The 14,385-nt window shown below is 46.3% G+C and overlaps 1 protein-coding gene across 6 annotated transcripts in view; it reads left to right on the forward strand.

Annotated features, from left to right (window-relative positions):
• The window catches only part of LOC143804921 (rab GTPase-activating protein 1-like), a 137,729-nt gene extending 123,878 nt beyond the window's left edge, over positions 1-13,851 (forward strand). For 2 of the 6 annotated variants that reach the window (XM_077283526.1, XM_077283528.1), the window contains 3 exons: positions 1,397-1,468; positions 2,759-2,959; positions 10,125-11,046. In XM_077283526.1, the coding sequence (XP_077139641.1) occupies positions 1,397-1,468; positions 2,759-2,959; positions 10,125-10,247 (396 nt within the window). In that variant the 3' untranslated portion in view covers positions 10,248-11,046. Of the gene's footprint in view, positions 1-1,396; positions 1,469-1,629; positions 2,128-2,758; positions 2,960-10,124; positions 12,207-13,213; positions 13,349-13,450 lie in introns of those variants that run through there. The other 4 variants (XM_077283524.1, XM_077283523.1, XM_077283522.1 and 1 more) reach the window with 4 other exon arrangements.
• The last annotated feature ends 534 nt before the right edge of the window (positions 13,852-14,385 follow it).

The following is a 14,385-nucleotide window of genomic DNA, read 5'->3' on the forward strand; positions in this document are numbered from 1 at the left end:
ATCAACTTTCCTGAAAATTTGGGAGCTGTGAGTGAAGAGCAAGGTGAACGATTCCACCAGGACATTAAAGAGATGGAAAGAAGATACCAGGGAAGACCGAGCATTACAATGATGGCAGACTACTGTTGGAGGCCTCAGAGAGACATTCCAGATGCTACTCACAAGCGTAAATGGACCAGGAGAAGCCTCACAGGGAAGAAGAATTGATTTTAGTGTGTTTGTGAGCTCATTGCAGTTAAAAAATGATTTTCATGAAACATTTGTAATAAAACATTAATTTTATGAGTCTATTTTCATTTATTTTGAGGTATTGTCTTATTTAACATAGTTACTTAAATTGTCAGAAAAGGTGATGTCCTATGACAAAACTGAGGTCATTTTCGGATTCAGCGCACTTAAAAACTAAGATTACGTGGAATAACCAAAACAGCTCTTGAGAAAAAATTTTTTGTAGACCTGTGATTCATAAGAAAGCTGTAGCGGTGCATCGCTTAAACAATGCATAGAGGAAGAGTCGTGGAAAGTACAGAAATAAACCATGTGGTCGGGGTAGACAATGAATAAGTCAGTGCTCACACTGCCGTCGCCGATTCCTGGTGAATAGATTACCTGCTGGATCGTTCCGCTCTCGGTCCTTTATGCCGTTGACAGGTCCACGTCTGTGCTCATTCATTTATGGCACAAGTGTAATGTACATGGTTCGGAAAGTTAAAGGGAACTTGTCAGACAATTTATGGTGCCCATCAGGAGTACAGGGTGAGAGGAAGATGAAGAAACTGAGCTCTGTGAGATCTAAGCAGATGAGTTTTTGACTCTGTATTTTCTCACTTAATTGGTAAGCTTTTGATGTTGCATATTTTCTGCACCAAATACTCATCGTGGGAACACGGCCTTAAATGTTCGGAGGGTGGAAGTTTAACTATATGTGACCGATCGCAGACAGCGCAGTGGGGAGAGGCTCCTTCTGCAGATAACTTCTTTTTTTTTTTTATACAGTCATAGGTTTGCGAGAGGGAAAGATTGAGCTCGAGACATCTAGAAAATTGCCATAAATATTTCAACCTTTTGATTGCAATTTTTGCATTTAGGCATAGTAAGATTGAAGGACAGGAGGGGATCAGATTGTTATTGTTTGTGTATTTTATATTTATTTGAGCATCAGTTCTTGTAAGTAACGCTGTGCTGTCTCGGCTGTGTCCACTTCTTACGTTCGGAGATGAAAACTGCTGTCTGGTTGGGTGTCGGACCCCCAGCAATGATCGGATATTCATCATTGATTGTAGATATCAGTCATCGTTATCATAATCCTGAACAATAGTTTTAGCTGGTTGGTACTATGGATAATAAGTGAAAATCCCTGTTGTTTAAGTAATTCCACTCTCTTGTTCATTTGCAGATATGTTCCCAGCTGAGTGATCGACTAGAGAAGCAGCAGTCGGCAAACAAAGCCGAAATTGAGAAAATCCGGGTACGTTCAGACTGACTGAAGCTTGGGTAATGGCTGTCAGATATTGGAGCATTTCATTGTGTGCATTTCTCTAATATATTTTCATTAGTATAATTGTTTTGCCTGTAATAAAACATACTGCCGCATGTTACAGAGCTTCTTTTTTTTTTTTTTTTTTATAGAACTCTCTACCTATGCCACTTGAACTTGAGACCTCAATAAAAAGCCTTCAATAGTCTCTAGGTGGGCTGTATGGGCAGTTGTCTAGAGTCACCATTCTTGGTCATCAACCTTGTGTTTGGAGAACACTTTTTAATACCTTTCTAGTTGGCGGTGAAATCAGTTGTCCCAACTCAAAACCGGGGCTTTAAAATAACCCAACGGAATAGAGCGGTGGCCGTGCATTAGCCTCCATTGCTCGATTCATCAACTAATGGGGGCATTTTAGAGCCCTGTTTTGAGAGTCAGTAATTCCCACAGTCAGCAAGTTGTTATTTTCTAGCCTTCTAGCATTTTTTTTTTTTTTAACCAAACTGGGTTGCCTGGCTGTTTCAAAAACAGGAAAAATTAAAATAGGCAACACTCATCTGTTTAATCCCCTGGCGATCAAGCACCAATCCTGCAAGCCTTGACATTTTGACTGACAGCCGGCTCAGCACTGATACACTGCATCCTGAGCTGTCAGTCAAAAGTGCCGGAGTGTGCTTACAGCCGCCGGCTTTCAGTCATAGAGGAGTGCCCAGAGCATCATACTATGACTGAAAGCCGGCGGCTCCTGGGAAGAATAAAAATAACTTTCTCCTGGGTGCCGCACTTTCAGTTCGGTGTTCAGGCACCTTCATAATGCTATTAACCACCTGCAGTTTAACCTTGTGTCTGCAGGTTAATAGCGTTATTTGACCTTTAAAATGACTAATATTTATTTAATATTGGAATATTTAGAAATGTTTACTTTTGCAAAGCAAAAAATATATAAAAGCTCCAGCGGTGTGAAACAAATATTGACTTCAATGCTATTAAAACCATAGCGTTTTACAGTATATTTGTAAAATATGGATAGCGGAAAACCTCACGTCGAGAGAATGATGGAAGTGTCCAGTGTTGTCCCTTTCAGTCCGGCGGTGGATAGGAAAGGTTGGGGAAGTATGGCGCTCTACAGTAACGTCTATAGACAGTTATGGAAACAGCCGTTTGTTCGGCATCTTTTCAGGTGTTGTTCTTTCCTCATATAATGGGTTAGATGTATTGGTTTTGAGAAGCAACATTTATTTATCAGATTCCCATAATCATTTTCTGCTTTTGACCACTTAGCAAAAGGCTGACGGTTGTGAACGCTGCCGAGAGTTCTTCAACACAGAAGGAAGAGTGAAGTTGGTCAGCACCAAGAAGGAGAACTCCGCAGAGGAGGACACTGATGAAGAGAAGGAGACTCTTAAAAACCAGTTACGGGAAATGGAGCTAGAATTGGCTCAGACTAAACTTCAGCTGGTAGAAGCCGAGTGTAAGATACAGGTAAACCATCAGTCACAAATCTTATCTGTACAGGTAAAAAAAAAGAAAGCATTGACAACTATTAATAGTGGACACCAGTCTGACAATCTTAGAGCACTGTCGGAAGATTGAATTCTACTAAATCCGAAAGTGTGCCCGTATTTTATTTTTTCTCCAACGCCTCATTGGGGGACACAGGACCATGGGTGTTATGCTGCTGCCACTAGGAGGACACTAAGTAAACAGAAAGATTAACTCCTCCTCTGCAGTATTCAGTACACCCCTTCACTGGCTACAATTCGACCAGTTCTTGCTTAGTGTCTGTAGGAGGCACTTGGGTCTTTTTTTCAGACCCCAATTTTCTTACTATAATTTTTATTTTTCCGTAAATTTTTGTTTTTTATTCAACGGATTGAAGGGGGTGACGGATCCCTTTTATAGGGCCCGCTCTCCCCCGAACCAGCAACAGGCGAGCACGGCGAGTATACCTCCCCGTCCCTCTCCTGCGACGCTGGAGCACGCCAATTCTTTTCTGGGGCGACAGTCTGCCATCTTTGGTCCCGATCTCCCTTCCCCCTACAAGACGGCGAGTACATAGAGCCTGCTTTACTGTACATCTCCGGGGGCCTGACATACAAGGCCCACTTTACACGGCGTTGCACAAAGGGGAACGTACCAGTTCCAGAAGAGGATCCGAGGATGGATGGAGCGCGCAGGGACAGGGGGACCTGCATCGGCAGCCATGGAGGCCGCACTGTGAGTACACAGGAGTTCCTCCTGCGCTCCGGATCTCTTGCGGCCGCCGCCGCCGCGCATCGTCGGGCAGGCCGGAAATTTAGCCCCTGGCTTTTCAGCCGGAGTAGGCCGCAGTGGTCCCTATCTTGCGGCAGAGTCCCCGGGGAGAGACTGCGGCGGTTAGCGTCGCTCTGTTGCGGCCGCCGCGCATCGCAGGTCAGGCTGAAAATTTAGCCCCCGGCTTTTCAGCCGGAGTAGGCCGCAGTGGGCAGATCCCTCCCACGGCCGTAACCCCGCCCCATATATCGGCGCTTCTCGTCTGGGATGAGAAGCGCCCTGCAGATCTCGGGGGCCATATTGTTCCCTCTCCCTGCAAGGAGCCCACGTGTCCACAGCACTCCAGAGAACCGCCACGGCTAATTCCTCCCCGGGGACACAGGCATGGGTAAGCTGCTTCAAGAAAGCTTAACCCCTTCCCTGCGTATACTGCCCCGCTCTGTCTCTAAAGACACTATGTCTCAATCCAAGGAGACTAAAAGGGGTAACAAGAAGCACACAGTATTTTTCACTGTATGTGCCACTTGCAATGCGGCCCTGCCCCGAACTCACACTAGTCCTTTGTGTGCGGATTGTGTCCCGGCCTCTGTGCAGCCGATACCGCCGCCGTTGCCGCCGACGACGACCCTGTGGAGCCTAGTTTGCCTGAGTGGGCAGCTTCTCTGACACGTTCTATGGATTTACTAGTTAGGGCGGTTGATTCCCTCCAGGGCCCCCCTTCAGGTCAGCCCGCGGTGGATTCGGGCGACGGTACGGATCCGTCCACCAGCAGGGGGCGTACTCTATCTCTTCCTTCTCGGGGTTCCAGAAAACGGGTCCATGTTCCATCCCCTGACCACGGGCCAGTTGGTTTTTCAGCGTCTGCGACCGCCGCTTCCCGGTCCCCTTCTCCAGACAACCCGAACGATTCTGAATGAGTCCGACGATTCCTACGTTCAGGATTTCTCCCCCTCTCAAGAGACACTCGACTCTCTCAAAGAGGCGGTTAACCAGACCCTGAAGGTGAACGAGGAATCCGTACATACCCCCGAACACATGGTGTCGTTCAAAAAGACTAAACGTGTCCAAAAGTTTTTTGTCACTCATCCTGAGTTCAAGGAAATTGTACAAAAACATAGGGATCGTCCCGATAAACGCTTCATGGGTCAAAAGGCCATAGAGGCCAAATATCCTTTTTCTCAGGACCTAATCAAGGACTGGCTGCAGTCCCCCTCAGCCGACCCTGCTGTGTCACACCTCGCTTCCAAAACCATCCTATCTCTGTCAGACGGCTCCTCTGTTAAGAACCCCTCTGACTGCCAGATTGATTATCTGGCTCACTCTGTCTTCGAGGTCACAGGAGCCTCCCTCTTCCCATCCTTCGCTGCCTCCTGGGTGGCTAAGGCTATGGTCGCTTGGGCCGAGTCGCTTTCCACGACCATGCAAGTTAGAGACTTGCCTCCAGAAGCGGTCAACCTGGCTAACCAGATAGCCCAGGCTGGGGACTTCGTAGTCAATGCCTCAATAGACGCAGCCAATTGCGCGGCACAGGCATCCGCAAATGCAATCTCCATTAGAAGAGCCCTGTGGCTCAGGGATTGGCGAGCAGATTCGGCCTCCAAGCGCTCTTTGACATCTCTGCCCTACCAGTCTGGTCGTTTGTTTGGAGAAAAGCTAGACCAAATGATCTCGGATGCCACCGGGGGGAAAAGTAAATTTCTTCCCCAACAAATTCAGATTTCGGCCTTTTCGTAACAATACCAACTGGTCTTCCACTCCCTCTACCTCCGCATCAGCGCAAGGCCCGCGCAGTGGCCGAGGCTCCCAGGTCTCTTACAGACCTAACCGTAATTGGAAACCCAGACCGAGACCACCCGGGTCTAAGGGATCCACATCCCATAGATCCTCTACGCAATGACTCCTTGCGGCTTCCGGGGGGCACCAACAGGGTAGGAGGGCGTTTACTTTTGTTCTGCCAGGCCTGGCTCTCAGTCGTTACCGATGAATGGGTCAGGGAACTGGTATCCACCGGATACAAAATAGAATTTTCTTCCTTCCCCCCTCCCGACGCGCTTCTTCCAGTCTTGCCCTCCAAAATCAAAGTCAACAGCTCTTCTTCAGGCCATACGGGCACTTCAAGGGGACGGAGTCATCATTCCGGTTCCCCTAGACCAAAGGTTCAAAGGGTTCTACTCGAACCTATTCGTGGTCCCAAAGAAGGACGGATCGCTCCGTCCGATCCTGGACCTAAAACTACTAAACAAATTTGTAAAAATCCGTCACTTCAGGATGGAATCCCTCCGATCTGTGGTCGCGTCCATGGAAAAAGGAGAATTCCTGGCGTCCATAGACATCAATGATGCTTACCTCCACATCCCAATTTTTCCTCTGCATCAACAGTTCCTCCACTTCGCATGTCGCGGAGAGCACTTCCAATTTGTGGCCTTGCCTTTCGGTCTCGCCACCGCTCCCAGGGTCTTCACAAAGTTCATGGCGGCTGCCATGGCCATTCTTCATTCCAGGGGAGTGGTGGTACTTCCGTACCTGGACGACCTACTGATAAAAGGTTCTTCTTACCCAGCCTGCGTAGAGTCCGTCACTCTCATGGTGGATACTCTTTCTCGCCTGGGTTGGAAGAAAAACTTCGAGAAATCCTCTCCGATTCCGGCTCAGCGGATCTCTTTTCTGGGGATGACTCTGGATACTTCCCGCGGTCTGGTCATCCTTCCTCAAGACAAGGCCTTGGCCTTGCAGCAGGGAGCTCAGAGTCTTTCCCGTCCAGTCTCCCACTCCATCCGATTCAGCATGCGCGTTCTCGGGCAGATGGTAGCTGCCATGGAAGCGGTTCCATTTGCGCAATTTTACCTCCGTCCTCTCCAGCATGCGCTACTGTCTGCGTGGGACGGCAATCCGTCCTCCCTCGACCGCCGCTCCTTCCTGCCCCCACGGGTCAGAAAGACCCTCAGGTGGTGGACGTTGAAGTCCTCCCTAACCCAGGGAAGATCTTTTCTCCCTGTGCAGTGGCTGGTGGTGACCACCGATGCCAGCCTCATAGGCTGGGGGGCGGTTTTCAACCACCACACAGCTCAGGGGCGGTGGTCCGCTCGAGAGTCTCGCCTTCCCATCAATCTCCTGGAGATACGAGCTATCAGACTAGCATTGTTCCAGTTTCACCACCTTCTGGCGAGTCACCCAGTCAGAATTCAATCCGACAACGCCACGGCCGTGGCGTACATCAACCGTCAAGGGGGAACCCGCAGCAAGACGGCTATGCTCGAGGTGTCACACATCCTGCACTGGGCGGAATCCAATCATTCGCCCATCTCGGCGATCCACATTCCAGGGGTGGAGAATTGGGCGGCGGACTTCCTCAGCCGCCAGGGCCTTGCCTCGGGCGAGTGGTCCCTTCACCCGGAGGTCTTCCAGCAGATTTGTCTTCGCTGTGGGACCCCGGATGTGGATCTCATGGCATCCAGGTTGAACAACAAGGTCCCACAGTTCTTTGCTCGGTCACTCGACCCACGGGCCATCGGAGCAGACGCCCTGGTCTTGCCTTGGCACCAGTTCCGCCTCCCGTACATTTTCCCCCCTCTTCCCCTGCTACCGAGGGTCATCAAGATTATCAGGGCAGAGGGGGTACCAGTGATTCTCCTCGCACCGGACTGGCCGCGCCGGGCATGGTACGCGGAACTGGTTCAGCTGGTCGCCGACGTCCCCTGGCGTCTTCCAGATCGCGTGGATCTTCTCTCACAGGGCCCGAATTACCACCAGAACTCAGGGGCCCTGTCTTTGATGGCCTGGCTGTTGAATCCTGGATTCTAGGCCAAGCGGGTTTCACTCCCAAGGTGTCTTCCACCATGATCAGGGCTAGGAAACCTGTTTCCATGCGCAGTTACCACCGTACCTGGCGAATATTTTTCTCATGGTGCGACACACTGAGGCGATCTCCTCTGGTATTTTCTATCCCTACCATACTGGAGTTTCTTCAGTCTGGCCTAGAGTCGGGACTTGCCCTTAGCTCTCTAAAGGGTCAGGTTTCGGCATTGTCAGTCCTTTTCCAGCGTAAGATTGCCAATAGGTTGCCGGTGAAGACTTTTTTCCAGGGAGTCTCCCATGTGGCGCCTCCCTACAAAATGCCCTTGGATCCGTGGGATCTTAATTTAGTTCTCGGAGCTCTCCAGGAGACTCCCTTCGAACCGCTACAGGACATTTCCCTGACCTTCCTCTCCTGGAAGGTAGTTTTCCTAGTGGCCATTACGTCCATCAGATGGGTTTCGGAGTTGGCTGCACTCTCCTGCCGCCCTCCGTTTCTAAATTTTCATCCGGACAAGGCAGTATTGAGGACCTCTCCCGCTTTACTGTCCAAGGTCGTATCTTCTTTCCACCTCAATGAGGAGATTGTTCTGCCTTCGTTCTGTCTGGCACCAGTCCATCGCATTGAAAAGGCTCTGCATACTCTTGATGTGGTAAGGGCTCTTCGTCGGTACGTCTCGCGGACGGCTCCCTTCCGAACGTCGGATGTCCTGTTTGTACTTCCAGAGGGGCCAAGGAAGGGTTCTCCCGCTTCCAATGCTACTCTAGCTAAATGGATTCGTTCGGCCATTGAAGAATCCTATCGTGCCAAAGGCGTTCCTATCCCAGCTGGGATCAAGGCCCATTCTACCCGGTCGGTGGGCGCCTCGTGGGCCGTTCGGCACCAGGCGTCAGCACTGCAGGTCTGCAAGGCTGCGACATGGTCCAGTTTGCACACTTTTATCAAGCATTACCACATCCATTCTCTCTCTTCTGCAGACGCCGCCCTTGGCTGGTGCATTCTGCAAGCGGCAGTTCCTTAGCCGCAAGCCAGTGGTACATGGGGTATTAGCATATTGCTCCCCACCCAGGGACTGCTTTTGTATGTCCCATGGTCCTGTGTCCCCCAATGAGGCGTAGGAGAAAAGGAGATTTTTGTGTACTCACCGTAAAATCTTTTTCTCCGAGCCAATCATTGGGGGACACAGCACCCACCCTGTTAGCCTTGTTTGGCTTGTTGTTACTTCCTTGGTTTTGACATAGTTTGTCATTTGTTCATGCTCCTACTGCTTTACTACCGAACTGGTTGAATTGTAGCCAGTGAAGGGGTGTATACTGCAGAGGAGGAGTTAATCTTTCTGTTTACTTAGTGTCCTCCTAGTGGCAGCAGCATAACACCCATGGTCCTGTGTCCCCCAATGATTGGCTCGGAGAAAAAGATTTTACGGTGAGTACACAAAAATCTCCTTTTCTCGTTTTGTTTCTCCATAAATCAATAGCAAATATGGTGAATATATGGAACTTTGTTAGATATTCTATGCGAGAAATCTGCTTCTTTCTCCTTCTCGACTGATCTTTCATTCTCAATTCATGGGTAAAAACGATCTACAGTGAATACAGCCTTTCCCCTTATTGACATGGGAGAAGACAGTTGGTGCTCATAAAGTTCTATGGAAAACTGTAACTCCTCCCCCCTCCTTCCCATAGACTCTTCTAAGCACCAATTGTCATCTCTTATTTCAGAAATGGGAACTTTTTTTTTTTTTTTTACTAAATACAGATTTTAGCCAGAGTGAAATATCAGTTCAGGAGGAAAGAGAATCAGATTTCCTAAATAAAAATTAAAATAAGGGTTACTCGTAAGAGCTCAACTTCTGCTTTGCATATGGATCTGTTTTTCTTTTGATCACTATACATATGTGCTAAAAGTTGGCTGATTTTGGCCGGATCATGCAGCAGGTACAGTAGAGAGGGACTCCAAGTTTTGCCCCAACATCTGCTATAAAGTCACATTCTGGAGACCACCATACACCATAGATTTGTTATATTTCATATTGATTTATCCTTTGCTCAGCCAAGTGTTAAAGGGAATCTATCCGCAGCTTTTTGCTGTGTAATATGATAGCCACATTACATAGACACAGGGACCCTGATTCCAGTGAAGTGTTACTAACTGGTCTGTGTTTTGCCGTTTCAATAAAATCAGTGTTTTACCAGCAGGAGATTATCACTGCAGGACTAGGTGTCTCATGCCACCTGGTCCAACCAACGCCCCCAGCACGGATTGGTAGCTTTCCAGGTACATTCTATATTGACACAAAGCAACCAATCAGTGGTGTGGGCGGGGTTATACACAGCTCAGCATTCTGAGGTCTGCTAGATCTGCAGCAGAGAAAACTGTGATTGTATCACACCTGCTGCATCAGGTAAACTAAGTGACACATCGCCGGAATCGGGGTAGCTGTCCCTACATTATGCTGCTGTCTGCATTTAAAGAGAATCTGTCAGCAGGTTTTTGCTATATAATCTGTCAGACAAATGCCTCCCCTTGGGTCAGTAGCTATTTTATGGATATCTGCCACCTTTACACTTTCTTAATGGGCTTTACATGGTTCTCTTTCAGGATCTGGAGCATCATCTCGGTCTTGCCCTAAATGAAGTGCAAGCGGCAAAAAAGACCTGGTTCAACAGGACCATCAGCTCCATAAAAACCGCCACCGGCGTGCAAGGAAAAGAGACCTCTTAACACCCCAACTCTTGTACAAATAATCAAGTCTATATGAAAACATGATACCTTCTGTTGCCTTCCTTGGCCAGATATTTTGGTTTGCCTGTATGTAAGAGGACCAGGAGTGCAGCATGGCAGGACGGTAGTAAGTCGGTGCTTGTCAGATTAATGTACGATTAGGCATCTCTGGCCCCCTATTAACACCTACAGAGATCACGTATTAAAAATCATGAAACTAGCCGGAAAAAGAGGAGAGCGAAGAAAACAAAAAAATAGCACCTAGCTTTCCATAATTCCTACGACGCACCATGGGTTCAGTTTTGCCCTTTTTAACTCTTTGATGACGGGGAATTGTTTTTTAAGGTAACAAGTAATCATTAGGGCCTTACGTGAAGACGTACGATAACGATGCTTACAATGAAGCCGCTGGGCACTCCGACGCACCTTCCTATTGTCTGATCATGAGCTGGTGGGTCAGTGCCCTGGCCATGAACAGCGGTGGTCCCTCGTCACCCAACGTAATAGAGTTACCAAAATCTTAGGCTTCACACTACTGCAACACAGGTTTTTTTTTTCTTTTTCTTACATCCTAAGATGGTGTGTTATTACTTATAGCCTAAACTGCATTGAGAAATACTGTATTTTGAGCTGCTGTAGGTCAAACACAAGGCGGGAGGTGAACATGCCTTCAACAAGAAATGCACAGCCAATTTTTTTTTTCCCGGCCCTTGATATTAAATAATATGGCCATGGAACAATGGCAAGTCGCTTACTGAAACAGTAGAGATTGCTAGGTGAGACCGAAATATGCGATAAGGAGACAAAAATGGGGCCTCTCATGCTGCCAACCTGGCATCTAGAGCCGTTGACTGTTATCTCTGTGCCCTCCATCATGCTGAGACGTTAAGAACTTAAGACCATGTTGGTTGGTATGTTGTCCTTTTTTTTTTTTTTCTTTTTGGTAGTGGCCAATGCCAGTCTGCGGCCGCTAAGCACTGTCAGTCAGTACTGCACAGCGTTTTTATGTGTTAAGCACCCAAGTCTTGGAGAAGATCCACCAATGTGGAATCACGATCAACGAGAAGCAGTCAAGTGTCCTGAGAGAGCCTATTCTCCGGGCACGTTACGGCACTGAATGGGACCTTCGCTTTCATTGACTAACCCCGGGATTAAAGCACGTGTCCTCGTCTTGGCGATGTTCCTTCATTTCGGATCTCACTGCTTCTGTTCTAGAATTTGAATCTAACCCGTTAACTCTCCGTTGACCCTTGTCTTGTCCGGGGCTGACGGTTCATCCATCGCACGACAATTCATCTAAAAGGAGCAAAGGACTAACGTCAAGATCCGTTGATGGACACCAAACTTCTATCCCATCTCCAGCAGTTTTTCAGAAGACTGATCTACCTTTTTTTCTTTTTTTTCTCCCACCCAACTTTAGAGGGGTTTTCTGAAATTGTTCCACTACTAGGGCTAGTATACGGCAGTATGAGATCTGCACTTTAGGTGCTAAACACAAAGCACGCGTCATTCCTTTCTGGAGTTCCTGGTGTCGTGTAGAATTCAGATGTAGACTGGCTGTTTTGCACCTTTTTTTTATAATTTATACTTGTTTTTGTTTTGTTTTTTTTCTTGCAAATGTTGCATCAGTGATAAAGTTGTTACGTGTAAGCGGGTTACACTAAGAGGCACTGGTTTGTGTACATATACAGTATATAAAAAGTTTGGTTTATTTTGTATATCTACTCTTTTTTTTGTTTTCTTAGGTCCCGTACTAACGCTAGCTACTGTAAAAGTTATATATCGGAATCCTAACACAATCTGCTAAAGATTTCTCTTTCCCATATCTGCTACAAATGTCCTTTATTGTTTTAAACATAAGAAGATTGCTGTTCTTATTTTGACCGTGTGCTAATAGTGCTGGTGTAGGTGCGGTGTGTAAACCCAATCAACTCAAATATAAAGTACTATTAAATTTCACCACTGAGCAGTCGATTTCATTGTACTGACTACAACCTCCCTGTGTGATCCTATGGAAAACGCTTATTCATACACACAAATGACTAGAAGAGGGGACCGACCATGATGACTCTAGTCCCAATCATGATTTGCTACTTTTGTTTTTTTTTTGTACACCAAATTTTTTTAGATGGGTTAATTAAATTTTTTTTTTTCGTTGCATAGTCAAAAAATGCTTTGTATTTTTCACTTTGACTTTTCTTCGCAATTTTTAGCTAAAAAAAAGTAGCACATTTCATAAAATGTTACAAAATAAAATTGCACTAAAGTTTTCTGGCTTTCATAAAATGACTTCAGGGAAAGATGGAAGTACAGTTTTGGGTCATAACAAAGCAGCTGGAAGCCCAAAACAACGCCAACCGTGATAAACTTAAAAATAATAATAGATAAAGACATATAAAATAGACTTAAAAAGGGGACAAATGGAAAGATGAATATGGGAGAAACAAAAACACCTATTAGGCTGTGTAGGTTTTTTTTTCCCCATACATCCAGTGTTTTACCAGCAGGAGATTATCACTGCAGGACTAGGTATCCTGTACCTCCTGGTCCAACCACACCCCCAGCACTGATTAGCAACTTTCTGTCAATATACAGTGTACACAGAAGCTGCCAATCAGTGGTGTGGGCGGGGTTATATACAGCTCAGCATTTGAGCTCTGCTAGATCTGCAGCAGAGAATACTGTGATTGTATCACAACTGCTGCACTCAGTAAAACTGACTCATGGCTGAAATTGGGGTCTCCGTCCCTACATCATGCTGCTGTCAGATTATATATTGAAAATGTGACAACAGATTACTGTATTCCCCCTCAATAAAGAAAAAAGTTAAATAAAAGCAGCAAGTACTCCACTCTGGTGGCAGCTCAATGCCTGTTTTCTATCTAATTTTGTGTGTTTTTAACTTTTTTTATTTTTCTTTTTTTATATCTGCTCACCTGTTGTTTGGTTTTCCTCTTTGTCGGCAGAGTTTTGCAATTCCAGATGTTTTCTGCGGATTCTTCTTTTTAAAGGGTCACAAACATTGGCCCATCTCCACTCCAGTCACCCCTACACCATTCTTGTGTGTTTTTTGAGTACGCCAGTTTTTTTGGAACAATTTTTGTGATATTCTGCGAAACATGTGACTCTTTCCTCTAAGAAGTCGCAAAAAAATGTTCAATAGAGAAAAAAAGACCATTTTTAACTTTGATCAAAATTCTTAGATCGCAGGTGGCATTTTGATGAATTTGGTGCCAAAAAAAAAAGTCAGCGAAAAGTCAAAAAAGAAAAGAGACTTTAAAAGAAACTCAAAGAGGTAAGTTACTTTCTTGAGTACTGGAGCTTTTTCATGGTAAAAAAAAATAAAATTATCCGCCCTCATCTGATGTCCAAAGGAACGGCTCATCTAGGCACAGGTGAAGAGCAGTAGACACCGCTTAGAACAAGAAATGAATGCCATCACCGATTATTGTAAGTATCGCACATATTGTAGTGTAGTTTTGCTTAAACTATTGTCCTCAGGTGTAATTCAATGTAAAACAACACAAACCGCACATTACTTGCCCTCCCCGGGTCCAGCGCTGTGTCTCTACCACTGGCCCGATCAATATTTTGTCTGTATTGCTGATGTCACTTTGACAGCGCTGCAGCCAGTCATTGAGCTGAGCATTTGCGATCTTGTCTACAGCGCTGCAGTCAATCACTGAGCTTATGCCATGTACATCGGCAAAGCAAATGAGCTCAGCTCTCTATGTGATATCAACGCTGTATCCAGTCAGCAGAAGCTCTGGAACGTCATTGGTCGGCAATTTCAAAAGGAGCTGCCAGCAGCGGATCTAGATGATTTGCCCAAGTGCATTCAGAGTAGCAGAACATAACCTCGTTGATGGCAGACAAGGCTGTAACTGCGGGTTTTCTGCACATGATTAAATAAGAAGTCTTGAACATTTTCATTAGATTACAATAAAGCTGCAAGTGCTTACTACTTCTGCAGTCCTTATTACCATAGTTGTATATGGATACTAGATAGTTACAGATGGATATATACACATGCAGTTGAAACCAGAAATTTCCATACACTATATAAAAAGACACATCTGCATGTTTTTCTCAATATCTGACATGAAATGTATTTTAATGCACACCTGAAACATCATGG

This window comes from Ranitomeya variabilis, chromosome 2 (genome assembly GCF_051348905.1).
Source record: "Ranitomeya variabilis isolate aRanVar5 chromosome 2, aRanVar5.hap1, whole genome shotgun sequence".
Taxonomy (NCBI): Eukaryota; Metazoa; Chordata; class Amphibia; order Anura; family Dendrobatidae; genus Ranitomeya; species Ranitomeya variabilis.